At 47.1% G+C, this 17,148-nt stretch overlaps 8 protein-coding genes across 8 annotated transcripts; 4 read left to right on the forward strand and 4 right to left on the reverse strand.

Moving 5' to 3' along the window:
* Window positions 1–4: 4 nt before the first annotated feature.
* Window positions 5–1,405, forward strand: AAT_2 (aspartate aminotransferase; the record flags this gene model as incomplete). Its single annotated transcript, XM_002185080.1, has 2 exons — window positions 5–336; window positions 416–1,405. Exons 1-2 carry the CDS (start codon window positions 46–48, stop codon window positions 1,403–1,405), a joined length of 1,281 nt encoding a protein of 426 aa, XP_002185116.1. The 5' UTR covers window positions 5–45.
* Window positions 1,406–1,523: 118 nt separating this feature from the next.
* Window positions 1,524–2,440, reverse strand: PHATRDRAFT_50235 (predicted protein; the record flags this gene model as incomplete). Its single annotated transcript, XM_002185162.1, has 1 exon — window positions 1,524–2,440. A coding segment is annotated over exon 1 (876 nt), but the record flags the coding sequence as incomplete, so codon positions are not given.
* A 508-nt stretch (window positions 2,441–2,948) lies between these two features.
* On the forward strand, window positions 2,949–4,093 carry PHATRDRAFT_50236 (predicted protein). The gene is made up of 2 exons (XM_002185081.1): window positions 2,949–3,052; window positions 3,259–4,093. Exons 1-2 carry the CDS (start codon window positions 3,013–3,015, stop codon window positions 4,011–4,013), a joined length of 795 nt encoding a protein of 264 aa, XP_002185117.1. The 5' UTR covers window positions 2,949–3,012; the 3' UTR covers window positions 4,014–4,093.
* On the reverse strand, window positions 4,062–5,518 carry PHATRDRAFT_50237 (predicted protein). The gene has a single exon (XM_002185163.1). It carries the CDS (start codon window positions 5,394–5,396, stop codon window positions 4,179–4,181), a length of 1,218 nt encoding a protein of 405 aa, XP_002185199.1. The 5' UTR covers window positions 5,397–5,518; the 3' UTR covers window positions 4,062–4,178.
* A 314-nt stretch (window positions 5,519–5,832) lies between these two features.
* On the forward strand, window positions 5,833–8,252 carry PHATRDRAFT_50238 (predicted protein; the record flags this gene model as incomplete). Its single annotated transcript, XM_002185082.1, has 6 exons — window positions 5,833–6,131; window positions 6,229–6,313; window positions 6,390–6,644; window positions 6,721–7,034; window positions 7,111–7,888; window positions 7,969–8,252. Exons 1-6 carry the CDS (start codon window positions 5,970–5,972, stop codon window positions 8,250–8,252), a joined length of 1,878 nt encoding a protein of 625 aa, XP_002185118.1. The 5' UTR covers window positions 5,833–5,969.
* Window positions 8,253–8,487: 235 nt separating this feature from the next.
* On the reverse strand, window positions 8,488–9,861 carry PHATRDRAFT_50239 (predicted protein; the record flags this gene model as incomplete). Its single annotated transcript, XM_002185164.1, has 3 exons — window positions 9,297–9,861; window positions 8,700–9,211; window positions 8,488–8,624 (listed from the first exon to the last, which is right to left on the reverse strand). Exons 1-3 carry the CDS (start codon window positions 9,779–9,781, stop codon window positions 8,488–8,490), a joined length of 1,134 nt encoding a protein of 377 aa, XP_002185200.1. The 5' UTR covers window positions 9,782–9,861.
* Window positions 9,862–10,460: 599 nt separating this feature from the next.
* Window positions 10,461–12,182, forward strand: PHATRDRAFT_50240 (predicted protein). The gene is made up of 2 exons (XM_002185083.1): window positions 10,461–10,559; window positions 11,142–12,182. The coding sequence occupies exon 2, from the start codon at window positions 11,165–11,167 to the stop codon at window positions 12,050–12,052; it is 888 nt and encodes a 295-aa protein (XP_002185119.1). The 5' UTR covers window positions 10,461–10,559; window positions 11,142–11,164; the 3' UTR covers window positions 12,053–12,182.
* Window positions 12,183–13,609: 1,427 nt separating this feature from the next.
* PHATRDRAFT_50241 (predicted protein) lies at window positions 13,610–16,322 on the reverse strand (the record flags this gene model as incomplete). Its single annotated transcript, XM_002185165.1, has 1 exon — window positions 13,610–16,322. The coding sequence occupies one exon, from the start codon at window positions 16,320–16,322 to the stop codon at window positions 13,623–13,625; it is 2,700 nt and encodes an 899-aa protein (XP_002185201.1). The 3' UTR covers window positions 13,610–13,622.
* Window positions 16,323–17,148: the final 826 nt, after the last annotated feature.

The following is a 17,148-nucleotide window of genomic DNA, read 5'->3' on the forward strand; positions in this document are numbered from 1 at the left end:
CTGTTTCGAAAAATCAGAGCTTCGATTTTCACACCGCAAGCAACCATGCTGAAGCAAATCTCTCAATCGTTCCTTCGTCCCACAGCTCGATGTGTGTCAGCGTCCTCAAGGGTTCGATTCATGAGCGCCAGTCCCTGGGCCGACTATGAAATGGCACCCTTTGACCCCATTATCGGCCTGAACGAGGAGTACAGCAAAGATGACTTTCCACAAAAAGTAATCGTTGGAGTTGGTGCCTACCGCGACGGAAACGGAAAGCCTTATGTGCTTCCCTGTGTCCGGGAAGCAGAGAAGAAGATGATGGAGCAGAACCTCGACATGGAGTATTCAGGTATCGTACGTATAAAGTGAACACGTTTCCCAGCATTCAAGCTACGACTAAGATGCGCTAACGACACGTGTTTATCTTGCAAAGGCTGGAGATGCCAAGTTCGTGGAATTAGCACTCAAGTTTGGATACGGCAAAGACTCGAAACCTCTAGGAGAGAACCGCATTCAAGGTGTGCAGGCACTTTCTGGTACAGGCGGCCTCCGCGTTATGGGGGAGCTCCTGCGTAAACACGGCCACACCCATATTTATGTGCCGAATCCAACGTGGGGCAATCACATTCCCATTTTCGTCAACTCTGGATTGGAAGTTCGTAAATACAGGTACTATGATGCCAAGAACTCGGACCTCGACTTTGACGGTATGATTACCGACATCAAGGAAATGCCGACGGGGAGCACTGTACTACTGCATGCCTGCGCACACAACCCAACCGGTATGGACCCTACTTTGGAACAATGGAAAGAGCTCAGTGATATAATCAAAACGAAAAAGCTTCTGCCATTCTTTGATTGTGCATACCAAGGGTTTGCTTCTGGAGATGCCAACATCGACGCTGCATCAGTCCGGATGTTTGTCGAAGACGGACACCTTTTAGCAATGGTCCAGTCGTTTTCCAAGAACTTTGGTTTGTATGGTCATCGAGTCGGTACGCTATCAGTTGTTGGCGAGTCCGAAGCGGAAGCCAAGCGTGTGCAATCTCAGCTCAAAACCGTAATCCGGCCCATGTACTCCAACCCTCCGCGTCATGGTGCACGTATCGTTTCAACTATCTTGTCGGACCCCAAGCTTACCCAAGACTTCCTGATTCAATGCAAGGAAATGGCAGACCGAATTCATACCATGCGTGGATTGCTTCGCAGTAACTTGGAGCAGGCTGGCTCGACACACAATTGGGAGCACATTACTCGACAGATCGGTATGTTTGCCTACAGTGGCCTTTCGAAAGACCAGGTATTGGAGATGCGTCACAAGCACCATGTCTACTGTACTGCGGACGGTCGAATTTCCATGGCGGGTGTAACTTCTGGAAATGTGGACTACATTGCGCAAGCCATTCATGCCGTTTCCAAGTAATGGGAAAGGTACATTTCTAATCTAATTGATAATTTCAAACAAGCCAGGTATTAGAGCTTTTGCAGAACTCCGGAGCATTGGCACGAAACGGGCCACATATTGTCAACCATAAAGCGACTTTGCTCCAAAACAAGCGCTTCGGTTTCTAGTGTAGCTGTTCGGATCCCAAATCCGGTCAACAAAGCATCTTCCGTATACCGGTGCAGGTGGCAATTTTCCGCCAAACGCTGCTGAAGGGGATCCAACGTAGTTTGCTGCAATTCCAAAAATCGGTAGGGTTCATCTGGATTGACGGCGACGTGTTCGACGTAGGCTAATGTACCTCCTCGACGCAAGAGTCGTTTCATCTCAGAGATCGCCAAACCAGGGTTGTCGACGCTACAAAGCGTCAAACAGCAAACAATAGCGTCAAAGTGCCCACTTTCAAATGGTAATGTGGACGCTATACTTCCCTTTAATAGGTCCAGCTCAAATCGCTGCAATAGTTTTTCTTCGCGTCCCACATTGAGTCGTTTTTGCACTTTCTTAACGATATCTGGTTTTGGAAGCTGCAGATCTACGCCGGTAATGTGTATTCTGTGTAAAGGACTAGAAATTGCTTCAAAAGCCCGATCGTACAAGCCCCTTTGCAGTAGACGCAAGTCTTTCCCGATTCCTACTTCGAGAATTCGGAATGATTTGTTTTTTTGGTCACCGCTCGTGGTTGGGTTCCTGTTCGGTCTCGAGGATTGCGATTGCGAAGCTTCGTGGATGGCTCGAAAGATTGTCGCAGAAACTCGAGCTTCGTGCGCTTCGGGGTATTTGAGGTGTTGTAGCGATAGTGCATTGTAAGTAACACGTCCGTATCCGTAGGTGAAAATGGCACCCAACGGCAGTTTCCACAGAAAATCACTTCTTGTCGTAGTCGGTTCCACCGGCGGTGGTTTGGACGCCGAGAATCCGTTCACTAAGTCTAGGCAGCAAAGAGGGAACACAAGCGAAGGAAGTAGCTTCATTGTACCCACTGGTATGAGAGCTGTTCATGGGAGAGGTTGCCTGTCGATTTGGGCATCTCCCCGATCCCTCCAAAACGGGAAAGATTCTTTCCTTTGTGCCTACCTACCCAATGGCAGAAGAATGTGGGATTTTGCTCACAGTAATGTAAGTTACCGTTCGCAGACATGAACCAGACTACCTACCTAGTTTAGGCTGCATTTATGTGGATTGGATCAATATGTCTCTTGCAGTGGATGATGTGATCACTGTCGTACCATCATTATTCTGACGTATGCAGTCCTGAAGTGATGACAGACGCCGACAGTATACATCCAACGTCCATCCCATTCAAAGATTCTGTGACACCTTGGGATGTCTTTTCAGCGGTAGACTCTGGCGAGCACCCCAACGGACTGTGAACTCCGAAGTACTTGGCTACGAAGGTGCCACGAACACGCGGCTGTCAGCGCAGCATTGCAATTGCGACCCTGCCCGCTGCACATCCTTCGTGCGGTTGATGCTTCACTAGCTCTCTTGTACACACGCCTACACATAACACACACACACACGGAAAGCACAATCCCACACGTTGATATCCCACACTCTTCACATACCCCCGTATCTGCTTCATCATGGCCACCAAGTTTGCTGATCTCTCCAAGGGTCCCAAGGGTAGGTAGTCAAAGTCGCAGCCGAAGAATGGATTGAAAGGACCCAAGAAATTTTGATATTTTCGTCACACGAAACCTCTGTGCTTGACTACGAATACCGTGTTCCCGAAGTCGAGTCGGCTTGCCATTTAGGTTTTGCCAGAATGAGAAAGGACCTGTCTATACCGAGTGCTTGATCTTACATTTACCGTTATCCTCTTTTGGCAGATCTCTTGAATGACGACTACACGTCTTCTGTCGTGCTCAAGGCCAAGAAGAACGCCGGACCTGTTGCCGTTACCATCGAAACAACCCGCGGAGACGATGGTGCACTCACGTCCAAGGTCGGCACTAAGTTCGCTTACGCTAAATTCAACGTTGACAAGGGCCAGATCAAGGCCGATGGTGGCCGAGTCTTGGAGACATCCCTGAAGGTTACACCGGAGGTCAAGCTTTCCTTTTTGGCTAGCAAAGGTGCTGACTTGGGAGTGGATTACACCAAGGGCAACTTCTACGGAACCGGTGTTTTGGACGTTATGGACATGTCCTTGGTTAGCACGTCGGCTTGCTACGGTTTGAACTCGGGACTCAAAGTTGGCGGAGATGCCGCCTACAACCTTTCCGGAAGCAAGGGTCTCAGTGGATTCAACGTCGGTGCCTCATACACCGCTGGACCGCTGTTTACCTCTCTCACGGTCTCCTCGAAATCCGCCGCGACCATTGGCCTTCTCTACAAGGTCAATAGCGACCTTATGCTGGCGTCTCAAACGGTCCATACCTCAAACAAGGTCTGCGACGTTTTGGGAGTCGGTGCTGCCTTTAAGGCCCCTGTCGGTACCATCAAGGCCAAGTTCAACAGCGGAGGTGTTGTGTCGGCCTGTTTGATCAGGGAAATTGCGCCGAAGGTTGTCATGACGGCCTCGGGTTCCGTCACCGGTGCGGACTTTTCGACCTTTAAACCAGGTTTCCAGATTGCCATGTAAACATGACGTGTAACGAAGAACAAAGTATCGCAATTGCGATATGAGATTTTAAAAATTGTGCGTTACGAAATTGCTTTGATACCCAGTAGGTGTCGTTCCCCAAAAAATTACTGCCTACTGTATGGTAGATCTTGCTCGGTATGTACGAGCACATGTACCAATGTGTCAAGCCAATACCCCGGTTCCTCGTGACAGCCTCATGGTGCTGGGTTCGATTCGGTTGATCCTTCGTTGATAATACGTGATCAAACCTAAAGTACCTGAGATAGTCAGACTGAGAAAGATCAATACCACAGACTGCTTGTGCGTAAGAATTCTTTGGACAATCTCCCGGGAAACCTTCGCGTTAATTTCACCCGTTTCCGTGTAGGAATTCCAAACAAGCTGGTCAATGAAATTGCAGCTCATGAATTCACCGGCCACTTGAGTTTCGTACTGATTTTCATCCAATGCCGTCTGAATGAAGCCGTGGCGAATACCGGTTTTGGATTCGCACTTGGCCGAAGCGGAGTACAGATCCTCGCACATTTCATTCACATCATCCGCATCCTGGGCATCGTTTTGATTGGCATTGGCGCTACCGTTGTTGTTTTCCATGCATGACAGACAAACGTCACCATCGGAATAGCTCGTATGAGCAAGAAGGTGATACGAAAGCTGTGCACCGAGAATCTCCTCAACGTCCACGTTACTTACGGATTCCATGCAACTTTCATCGGAAAAAAGACCAATTGCGATTGTCCCCGCACTACACCGAGGACCTATGTAGAGTCGCCCCCCTCCATCGTCAGTAGCGGCTTCACCGTCGTCTCGACCGTTTTGAGTATTTACTTGTTGCTGCTGCACTGTCTGACACTCGATAAACTGCGCCGCGTCAATGTATCCCAAGCTTTCAAGGTTGTTGAACTGATAGCACAGTTGGCCACATCCGGAGCAGTTTTTATCAGCGTCGTCGCAATGCTCCTGGCAGTTCTCACACATATTTTCGAAATCTTGTTGTTGATAATCCACAGTCGCTGCCAAGTATGTATCTAGATCAACTACGTAGTGACCGTATTGAGTATCACAGGCCCCGGAACAAGCGTCGGATGGGCAAAGACGAAATACGACAAAATGACGGACTGCCAAAGGCGAATAGCTGTTCTCATCAGTAGCAAGATCGTCGTCGTACATTTTCACATCCTGACACTTTTCGAACCGCAGACTGTAGGAAGACAAGTCGTAGGCAAAGTCGGGATTGTAGTTTGAGTAGTCGTACTGGGAAGTTCCGGTGTCGCTGCTTTGCAGAAAGCGACTAGAAGTTTCGGATATGAGGACCGCAAAAATCAGAAGCATCCCAAATATCCTCATGGCGTGAGTGATTGTGGACAGAGTTTTCGCCATGGAACGTATTTATTTGAATTGTACCTGCATTCACAGTCACTGTATCGCGTAACAGCTTTCGTGTTTCCAATCGCCGTTGAAAGGTTAAATGATGCCACGGGCAATCGGTTCTTTCACTCATGCAACACAAATGACAAATGACTTACAGTTCCTGTTCTCGAACGAACCCCAACAGGCCAGAGGCCAAAGCAGAAAAAAGCGTCACGTCGGGGTAGGCCCAAATTGGATATTTGAAGTGTCCGTCCTCCGCCCTTTTTTCGCAAGTCGTTGGCGTGTCCGAGTTGCAGCATGATTTCCCACGTGCGTTTTAGGAACTGTCGGCAGATATTTTACGAGGAATCCCGCTACGAACGAAAATCGAAGGGGATGGACAACGAGCAAACCTGCAAGCCAACGAACACGCACTTTGACACGGACCGGTCCAGCCCCACCATGATAATGACGATCACATTCAAAGGAACAGCACAAGATTGAACCACTGTTCAGATAGCCACAAATTGTTAAGCGAAAACCGATTCAGACAACGAAGAAGAGCGTCCAGTAGAAGCGTCCCCCAGATACAGGAACTTGCTGATGAGACGGCCTTTAGCTTGGTCGACTCATTTTGTCGGTCTGCTAGGTGGTTTTGTCGTTCTTTCAAATCAAACGGACGCAAGCTGGGTAGATCCGGACACGAAGCAAGCTCATTTGACGACGCAACCCCTCGCAAATGAAGACAACCGAGCGTACGAGCTAGTGAGTAGTCTTTACTGCGTTTTGGTTTTGGTTGTGCTGACTGGATATGTTTCGAAGTAGCTCATCCAATTCGATTTTCACTTGTTCCACGCTACAGGTGTTTTCGGATGAGTTTGAGCAAGCCGGGAGGAAATTTGCAGATGGGAGTGATCCTCGATGGACAGCAATCAACAAAAATGACTGTATGTGAATATTCAAAAGCGGTCGACAAGTATTGCCAGTTTCTCTTTTACTCACATTTTTCCATTCGTTTTGTAGATACGAACGAAGCCTTGCACTTTTACAGTCACGACAACGCGCACACGTCCAATGGGGTGTTGAATATTACTACCGTTGAAAAGGAAAACGTTTATAAAGCATTTAACGAGCACACAAAGCAGTTCTACGCCGATAAGAAATATGTGCAGAGCGGGATGCTACAGAGTTGGAACAAGTTTTGTTTCGTTGGCGGCATCGTCGAGTTTTCGGCAAAACTACCCGGAGATCCACACAAAGGAGGATTGTGGCCCGCTCGTAAGTCCAGGAAGTGCACTATCTGCTTCTCTTCGTCGTTTGGCTCCAACTCTGACCTTTTCTCGATCGTAATAAGTGTGGATGCTCGGAAACTTGGCTCGGGCAACCTATGTAGGTTCTTCCGACTATGTTTGGCCATTCAGTTACAACCAATGCAATCCCAAGACCCGACAGAGCCAAGAGATCAACGCTTGTTCTTTAGTAAACCATTACGGATTAGCTCCGAAAAGCGGTCGAGGTTCTCCTGAGATTGATATCCTGGAAGCGATGCAAGGCGAACCGGGAGATTTACCAAATACTTTCATCCAACGACCATACCAATCAACCTCATTACAAGTGTCACCTGGCATTGAAATAGATCGGCCTATTCTGGGAAAACGACCACACGAGGTTCGTTTGTATCCGTCGTTTTTCTTTTGTTTTTTGGTTCTCTTCCAACAGTCTGTATTTCTTGTTTTTCTTTTAGGGTCACTGGTACCCAGACTTAGAATATAGCAGTCAGAACAAATCAGACTTGAATCCGTTCTTTTACGGAGTCACGCTGGTGCACAAGCCTAACTCTTACACGTACCAGTCAGACGCCCTGTCGGCAAACTTGCAGCTAAAAGCCACGCACTATAGCAAACAGCATGTCTACCGAGTCGAATGGGAACCACCGGCAGAAGACGGCACAGGAGGCTACATAAAGTGGTTTACCGATGGGGAGCTTATCTACGGGATTCATGGCAAAAGTCTTGACATCATGAAGACGGAGATTCCTAGCGAACCGATGTATTTGTTAATGAATACGGCAGTGTCAAGTCACTGGGGCTTTCCTCAGCCATGCCCTGAAGGCTGTTCTTGCAAGTGCTTTGAATGCGGGAACCCAGAGTGTGCGTGTGCAATACCGTCAGGGTATTGCGACAATTTTCCTGCCTCCTTTGAGATCGATTATGTTCGTGTGTATCAGGCTATCAATGAATCTAAGCACATTTTGGGATGTTCACCAGAGGCACGGCCAACTGCAACGTTTATCGAAGGACATGCAAAGCGATATATGACAGAAGGGCAGCGACGGCCGCTAGAACCCGTCGTGACAGGCGGTGGGAGCTGTTCTAGCCACAAAGACTGCGGAGGAATCGAGCGAGGCGTTTGCTCAGCTTCAGGTCTCTGTGAATGCTCGGAGTACTCAGCTGGTCCGCTGTGCTTAGCACATGCAGCCTTCTACGATTTTGATACCAGCAAACAACCAAAAATATTTTCATGTAAGTTCGCGTGCTTACCTTGTTCAGCAGGCTGGTAAACGACAATTTAACCACTCTTTTGTCCATCCGTCCACCTATAGATCGTCACATACACTTCCCATCGAGTCTCATGGTAGTGGTCAGTTTGCTGATTGGAGGCTTTCTGTTGTCGATGGCTTCGGCGGTAAGGGAAAAGTCGAAAGAGCCGAAATACAGCAACGTGAATGGGGGAACGAGTAATTTATCTTTCCAGACGACAGGATCTGGAGCTGGTGTCGGCTCTTACCAGAACCCAGATGGTGCAACTTTCACTGTACCTGCAAATCAAAAGGATGTGACCTATTGCGTCATCGATGGACGACTAGTCGATCAAGACCATAACTAACGTCGGATTTGCCATCGATAAGGCAAGAGTTTCCGCTTGAAACTTTATGTTTCTTAGGCACTATCAAGCTAAAAAGATAGATCTGTATTGACATTGGTGTTCTACTTCGATCTCTATGTATTTTGCAACAGGTCAAGGATCACATCAATGAAGTAGCCTGTAGAGAGGAAAACTTGTATCAGCACGTTACCTTGTGAAACTGCCTTGTGATAAAACAATACACCCAGCTGAATACTTACTTGACGCGAAACATACGGTCCCAATTTTTCCCCGTCATAAACAGGATATCCGGATCGCTTGAAACTGATATTCCGTTCAAAACATCGGCGCCCATAGAATGCCTCTCTCGTTTGGGCCACAGCGAAGAGAAGTCTGCAAAGCAAAGCTTAAGGTTTAATAGAAGCAAAGCTACCCATCCCACCTCTCATACCATAAAAGACCACGTACCGTATTCTTTTTCAACGACACCACTTTCTGGATGAATTACGAGCAACACATCTTCAAACCATACATTGGCTAAGACTCTTCCTCTCCAATATTCAAGCTCGTTTATATTTGTAGCAGGTGATCCGTCCTGTCGATACACTGAAATTCTGCGCACTTCCGTCAAAGTTAGAGCGTCCCAAAAATGCAGCTTGTTCGATCCATCACTTGCAATCAGCTCATTATTTCGGTGATCGTATGTGAGTCCCCAACCTTCATTTCGTGTAGTTGAGAAAGGAAAGGTTTCGGGCTCCTCCGTGAGATAGTTCGCGTTGTAAATGAACCCTGTTTTCGCCTTGTACGTCAGCTGAACCAGCCTATCGTTCATGAAGGTCATGCCTTCTCCAAACAATTGGGGGCTCATAGGATAAGACTCCATTACCTGGCCCGTTGCGGGATCCAAAACCCGAACTGAGGACCGTCCATTCATGCCGGTTGATTCATATAGGAAGCCTTTGGCAAACGTTAGCCCTTCGCTGTAAAAACACCCATGATTCGCTCAGAGTTAGAATGATCAAGGAGTAGGATTTTTTTCTTTGATGGCTTACATTAACAACGTACGTAAATGCCGACCTATCGTGACCTAATTTTTCAATGATTTCGTACTTCTGACCGTCTTTCAAAGTAACATTGGCCGCAAACCACGTTTGTGCAGTATCTTCTGGATCAATGTTTGTGGGATAGGTCTCTGATGTTTCTATTTTGTGGCGATTATTTAGCCTTTCAGCGGTATTCCCGTGCCCTTTCCGATTCCGAATCTGGCCCATAGCTTCTGCAACTTTGGTGCCAGCGCTCTTCCCGATCGTTCCTTCTTCCGGTGTATAGACGCCCCCTCGTATCGTTATAAGTCCTTCCGGATCAAGGTAGATCTTACCAACTACCGCAACGAAGATAGTAAGAACCATAACCATCAAACAAATTGAGGGCCGTCGCATGCGGGAGCTGATGGTATGTGGGAAGGTAGTTTCTACAGCTTTCGCTGACACTAAAAGGCCGTCACGACCCGGAGGATCGGTCGAGCGCACCATTTCAACCTCGACATCCATCGTTCGAGAAAATCACAAAAGGAAAGGACGGTGTAAGGGATTTCTTATTTTACAGTTACAGCTAATGCTTCTTGTGTTTGAATCTGGTCGTCGCTGTGTGCGAGAATTACTTGTCGTAGTTACCGGCCATTTAGAATAATGCAAAAGACACCTAACAGTACAACTGTAAAGTGAAACATGAGAAATAGCGGCAATTTACCCAAACCTCAACCCTGAAAAAGGCATAACTCGCAGCTGGTTCCTCCAATTTTCCTTTCCCTGTTGTAAAGATTAGTCTGGCTCAGAACCTGCAGAAATGACCCTTTTGCGTCAGAATTTGGACCCGTTCGACCCACGACTTCCAGACAAACACCATACATACCTATTTATGCCAAATAATTTTTTCTGAAATTCCTTTTACGATTGTGGAGATATAAGTTTGCCATTCAGTGCTGGAAACAGAAGGGAATCTTGAAGTACAATTCTTTACATTGCTAAGAAACGATTGTCATCAAAAATTCAACTAGAGCCACAAGCTGTAAACCACACAGGCATTTAGCGCTAAGCCCGCCAGAAGTCCTCCTGCTCTAGATTTGCCTGGAGTTATGTAGAACCAGTACTTAGAGCTGCGTGCAGTACTGTAGCGCAATCAGCCATATGAAACGAAAATTGACAGTAATTGAGGGTCTCCACAAACAAGGAAGACAACCATAGTGAATCACACCCATCGACATCGTCCAAGCCTAAATACAAGCACGCGAGTACAGAGAATCGAACATAAGCATCAAGTCTCTTTCCGGTACGTTGTCAACAGGCTAAAGTTACATTCATCGTCTTCCCTCGCATCCCTCGTTCAGATTCATCCACTTCATGGCAATATTTTTTCGACACGGCCATGCAAAACACAAAACGATTGTTGTCGAGTACGGATGCTTCTTCGTGACTTCGATGGAACTCTCCTTGGTCGTGAAGTTCTCGACATGAGAACGTGCGTTAAATATTGCATACAGTAGGGGTCGAGTTGTCTATTTTGGTTGGTACCTTTTGTTTCGAAATTTTTAAAATCGCCCTTTCCATACACCGGCTCGCTTGTTTATCGCCGGCCATATTTTTCCAAAATATTAGCCAGGAATTCCTGTAAAAGCCGTTCAAAAATCAGCATCGAGACATCCACAGAATCGCATCAGTCTGATAAAGTGGCTCTTCCTTCATTAACTGTAGGACTGTCGGCCCTAGAGGTTGGTCAATAAGAGCTTTGCCCATGTGTTTATTGGAAGTACACCAAGCATGAAAGGAGGCTAAGTGATAGTCTTCCTACATATTCATGCTAATAGACATCCTATGCTCACACCAATTTGTCTCCATCATCTTTACCCTGCAGAAGCATAAATTAACCCCACTAAAATGAAGGACGAAATGGGGAAAAGCAGTGAGAAGATGCCAGTCATTGTCAAGCGGCCCACTAAGAAGAAGCCCAAAGACAAGCCGAAGAGGCCTTTGAGTGCTTATAATTTCTTCTTCAAGGAAGAGCGCGAAAAGATTCTTCGTGTAGTCCTCGCCGAAGATCCGTCCGAGGTAGAGAACGATCCCGAATCCGAGGATCATATCGACGACGAGATGCTTGGAAGACTCCGGAAGGAAGGAGGAAAGGTCAGCTTCGAGGAAATGGGTAAACTCATCGGACAGAGGTGGAAGAAAATCGACCCCGATCGTCTCACGAGGTATTCAGAGCTTGCTGCTGAGGACACCGAGCGCTACAAGAAGGAAATGCAGACCTACAACGGCCGTCAAGAGGCTAAAATGCGTAGCGAAGCGCTGAAGCCACCAGCATCGTTTCCAGGAATGGCAATGGGTATGGACAAGGGTGGATCAGCAGCCAATAATCTTGGAGCTTATTCAGATGCTATGAGTGGAATGAGTTCTGCGTTCGCAAATGCCGGAGGTATGCAAGGATACCCTTATGGTGCTATGGATTTTGGAGCCGGTTATGGTGGAATGGGCATGGCCGGTATGTACAACCCGTACGGTGGCTATCCAGGAATGCAAGGGGGCGGTATGGGCGGAGGGAATCCAGATCCCATGGCGCATCTTCAAGGTGGTGGTAATGCAAGCATGTATGGTATGATGGGCGGCGGTGGATTTCAAGGTAGCATGATGGGATACGGAGGTGGTCAAGTAGGAGCCGGAGCCCCTGGTTCTGATCCACAAGGAGGATATCCTCCTCAAATGGACCCATCGCAAGCGAATATGTACGGCTATGGAGCAGGTCAGGGTTGGGGAGGGCAGCAATAAAAATATATTGTCTTGGAATTTGGCAAGTAGCAGCTCCGGTTGACCGGGCGGTATCGTGTATATCTTGTGGTGCCACCCTTCTTTTTCAATTTCTGTCTCGTCATAATCACTGAAATCTTCCTTGGCATCTAATGTAAATTTTCTATTTATATTAGGACTGTTGTAGGAGCCTCTCTAGGCACTGTCAATCACAGTACGTCAAAATTTGAAACTGCTTGTGCGTACAACATAGAGAAAGTTAGGTCACACACTCGACTACTGTATAGATAGCCACCGTACTTCCATAAAAATATGCATAGAGAAAGTTAGATCACACACTCGACTACTGAATAGATAGCCACCGTACTTCCATAAGTAATGCAGTACTCGACGTCAGTTCAAAATGTTTGATGCTAACCCGGACATTGGTTCTCGTCCGAATAGAACGGCAAACGAAAAGTAAAAAAGAACAGAGCACGAGTGCCCGGCATCGTTCTGCAAAATCGGAATCTACGCTCTCCGTGTCTTGCAACCCGATGTCGATTGGTTGACAGGAAATGCGACTCTGACAGTAATGTAAGTAGCGTGTAGAAAGCGCCGAACACAACTGCAAAGGCTAATCACAAAGGTATTGTAAAGCATGAACTGCATAGAGCATCATCTGCCGGAACTAGAGCTTTCTACGGGGCAAGTCAGAGACGCTTTGCAGTGTCTTCTGCACACCATTCTTTTGTGAGTGTGTAACCTTACTTTAGTACTACTGCGGGAAGAAATCTTTTTTTCGTTTATACTGCCGAGCTCACTAAATTCTTTTATATTGAAGCATTCGCTCTCCTGGCCCCGTGACGCCTTGTGATGTCCAGTGCGAAGATTTTGGCATCACGTACTCAAAGATTTCAAGCGATAGGGAATCGAAAAACTCTCTGGCATCGCCGAGCTCCTTCTCGATCGAGAATGATGTTGATCGAAAAGTCGACGACGCGATCGAATCTTTTCTTCGTAGTTTATCCCAAATTGGACCTGAGCTTTTGTCGGGCTGCTTGACTTTAAGTTTTTTCGAACGACGTGCATCACGGCAGCTTTTCGGCTTAGTGTCTCACGAAGAACGGGTTGTCTGGGAACAATGGATTTTACGGATAGTTGTTAACAACACGCCTCGTCCACTTGGGAGTGATTCAGCTGCCATTATTGAGCGACAGCGGATTCAGGTAAACTACGCACGTCATTGTATCAGAAGTCTTGGTTATCGATTGCTTACAGGGTTTCTATTATTGTATTCGTTAGGACACCGCTAAAGGCATGCTCCGAGCAGTTCTCGAAAAAGCTTTTGAACTTTCAGCTGGGTCGCTGTAAGTTTGTGCAACGATGTCGCCAGAGCGGTCGAGGCCATATTCTAACAAAAGTTTAAATTGCTTACTGGTAAAGGTCTCATATCCCACCGACAATGTATGAGTTTGAAATCACTTCCTCGAAACGAGTCGACGACCGCGAGAGTGCGTATTCGCGGGCCACGACTATGCCACCAATTCTAAATCTGGGAAGCTAAAAAACAAAGACCCGAGTTGGCTGCAACAATTTGAATACATTTCCATTAGTAAGCGGCTTGATATTCGTATCGCTCCACTTCCACTTGGAGCGGGCGACGAAAATGCTCGATTACCGCTTCCTCGACGGATTTCCCGGTTTCGTCGATTATAATATTATACAGAAAGTCATTTAGCACAGCCGTAACAGTAGAGGAGACATAGATGCCCTCAGAGCTATGAAAGTACTCCGCCTTCTCACCCACGTCCAGCGGAAGTACTGATCTGATCTCGTATTCATCCACGTAGTTGCTGTCGCCATCCGGATAGTCTATGTGGTATAACCCGTGGGCTGTAATCAAACTGAGTTCGCCTACATACCAGTACCCATCGACCACTCCTTCGACAAAGTCGCCGGATTTGAGCCATGCAAGCTCTGACGGAGGCTCAGGATTGCTGCCTATCCCAAGGTCTACGCCACGTCGCTTGAATTGCGCCCTCGTCACCGGCGGCTGTAACATTCGTGTCTGCCCAAAGAAGACTCTTTCCCTGTTTGCATTGACACCCAAAGGTAAAAGCGGGTTGCGTTGGACCAATCGACGACCACATGCAAGAACGAGATCCTCCAACGATTTTAAGTACGGAAAGTTATGGGACTTCGACATCGCTGTGTCACGATAGACCCCAAATCGGCAGTCTCCTTTCAAAAGACGAATTCTATCCCTGACAGCTTTAGTACCTGGAGAGGAAAGTGCTGCAATTTCTTTCGCTGTGTAGTCCAAAGCTTCCTCTCTTTCCATTAAATACCAGTTTCCCTTCGGTCCTTGCAAGAGAAAACGGCCAAGCTCCATCTCGATCGTTTCAACTACAAACCCTATGGTTGCTTTCTTAAAGAGATCCGAATAGGAAGAAAAATACGGGGCAGCTTTTCTGACAGCCTTTCCGAATACACGATTACCGGGGTGACCATTGATATAGTCATCATACATAGCAAGATACTCCGAGCCATATCGATTCTCAATCAAAACATCGTGCCGGGTCGGAAAAGTAGAAGATCCCTTCGCAACAACATCGTAATGTAGCTCATTTGTGAAAACACTGGAGTAGCGACGGTTAGCCTTGATATCGATGGCCCATAGTGATTCGTCCACGTGGCGGCGAGCAAGTATCTCAGCAAGATAGACGACGCCGAGTATTAGTAACAGCCTTAAAATCGCATCAAAGAATTTCGCTGCGCGATTTTTCTTGCCAGACCAGCTTGCAACGAGCAAGAAAAAGGCAACGTAGCCTACTATCGCTGCAATAGAGACACGCTTCATGAACTCTTTACAAATAAAAAAAGTTTCCAAAATAAAGTGGTACCACGCGTCTTGGGGACCGTGATCTTCGTTGAATTCTGCTTGCAGAAATGATGGGAGGAGAGGAAAGCCACCAGCTTCTATAAAACTAGCCAAATCGTCCGGTATGAATCCATTGTAATCATTCAAGAGACGCATAGATGTACTCGAGATATAATCGGTGCCCCAATCACTTTCATCAGGTTTGTAAAGACCAAGGGCACGAAGCGTCGCCCAAGGCTGGGTCATACGAGTATCGGCACGGGCAAGATCATACAAGGTATGTCCCCACATATCCCAGCGCAGAGAAAAAGTGATGCCTTCCGACATTTGCCTGGATTCTACGCGTGGTTCAGGTTTGGGGGCAAACGTCAAAATTAGCATGACGCGGTCCTCTCCCTCGGGATCAGTATGAGCAGCACCGCGATGATACGAGTTCATGTTCATGAGAAGGGCATCGCCAATCCCCCAATACCCGTCGTCACCAACAACCTGGAAACCCTCTTCGTCACAAAAAAGATCCATACGGCCAGCTCCGCAATAGTGGCTACCAGGACAAGCCGAAGTTGCACCCATTTGCTTGGTCGTATTTTGCAGCTGGACGAACACAGAGTAGCTAGGGGCAAATGTCCGTGCATATTTTACTGCAGAAGCCGTTGGAATGACATCGTCGTGCCACCACTGAGCGACCGCTCCATACGAAGATGTAATCGCAGTCATTTCAATCAAGGCAGGATTAGGTCCGATAATCTTTTCCAATGAACGCCGTAGTTGGTCGTGATTAGCAAGCTCTTTCATCGCTTTCGCCACAGAAGGTTCCTCTGTCCCGAGTCCAAACGAAAATCTGTTGTTGCCTTCAATTACAAAGATACTCTCCATACTGGTCAAATTGCGATTGCGGGAGGAGACGAAAGAACGCAGATCTCGAGCAGTCGGGGTCGTCAGGACCGACTTGAAAATAGTGAACCCGTGCAAAAGCTGATGCTCATACGCTTCCTTGGGCGAGGCGTCTCGAGGCAAGAATAGGTCTGCTCCATTCTTGGTCGTCATGTCGTCGGCATCGCAGAAACGTGTATAATACGTGATGTCCTGCGTTGCGCGTTCTTCATCCCAAACCAGGGCCTGCATCTGAGGGTACAAATAATTATCGTGAACATGATGAATCCAGTTGAGAGAAAAGTACGTCAATAACACCACAAGCAAAGGAATATCGCAGAAGAGCGTCCGTAGCGTGTATCCTAAGATCCAAAGAAATGACCTACTAATTGTCGGTGTCACAGCGTTTGGTCGAATCAAAAGTTCCGCTGCAAAAGTATCGGATGAATCAGAATGAGTCTGAAAAGCCGGAGTTGTAGGATAAGATCGTTGACATGAGGTCTGGTCTTCAGCGATCGCAAAATTAGATGCGTGGGCCATCGTCGAAGAGTCCATAGTTGAGTCAGCCAATATTTCGAAGAAATCGGCAACGTTCGCTCGAAGAAACAACAAGGAAACGAATGTCCTGAAATGAGAAAGCGAAATCAGCTCCCTCCCGCTGTTTATGTAGAAGAAAGGGTATTACTATGAAGTTTTGGAAGTTTGTGTCGAGACTCTTGGGTTCGGATAAAGTAGTCAACGTTCCCAGAACGTTGATCCAGTATATCTATTTGGCTGAAGAGCGATCGGTAGCGAGGCTACGGATGGTTACTTTTGTTAACGGTAAAAGAAGACGCGTGACAAAAAATCGATAGGTGTTTTACTGCGCGCATGTCTGCTTTTCGAATGCGTTGAAAGTTGAATAATTAGATCTTGCAAGATCCGTTGAGACCGAAATGCTGTGACGGGGCTGGGAGATACATCGGAATTTCGGATTTTGATCGTCGAAGTGCGGTCGGGAAGCAAGCCGTAAAAACGCAAGCCCCTAACTACCCCTTATAATCTATGGCGACTAATCGAGAACGCGCTCTTTCATGAACCAACAAATTACTTACAATGAGATGGCAAGTGTGTGAATCTCATAAACTCTCTAGCGTTGTGGAATGAATTCATGTGCAAACAGATTTAAATTTGATAGAACATTCTGGCGCTAAGGAGCACTATCCACACCAACGATATTTCACTTATCGATTTATTTTGTATAAACGGGTTTGAACCACCTGTTTCAATAGACCCTTGTGTTTTCCTGTTGGCTGTGGGGGCTACACGCGTCCTGAAATTCATTGCGAAAGTGCTATTCTCCTCCAATCAAGTCTTTCTCTTTCTGTGTGCGTCTTAAAGC

The sequence above is a fragment of the Phaeodactylum tricornutum genome, chromosome 28, assembly GCF_000150955.2.
Source record: "Phaeodactylum tricornutum CCAP 1055/1 chromosome 28, whole genome shotgun sequence".
Taxonomy (NCBI): Eukaryota; Bacillariophyta; class Bacillariophyceae; order Surirellales; family Neidiaceae; genus Phaeodactylum; species Phaeodactylum tricornutum.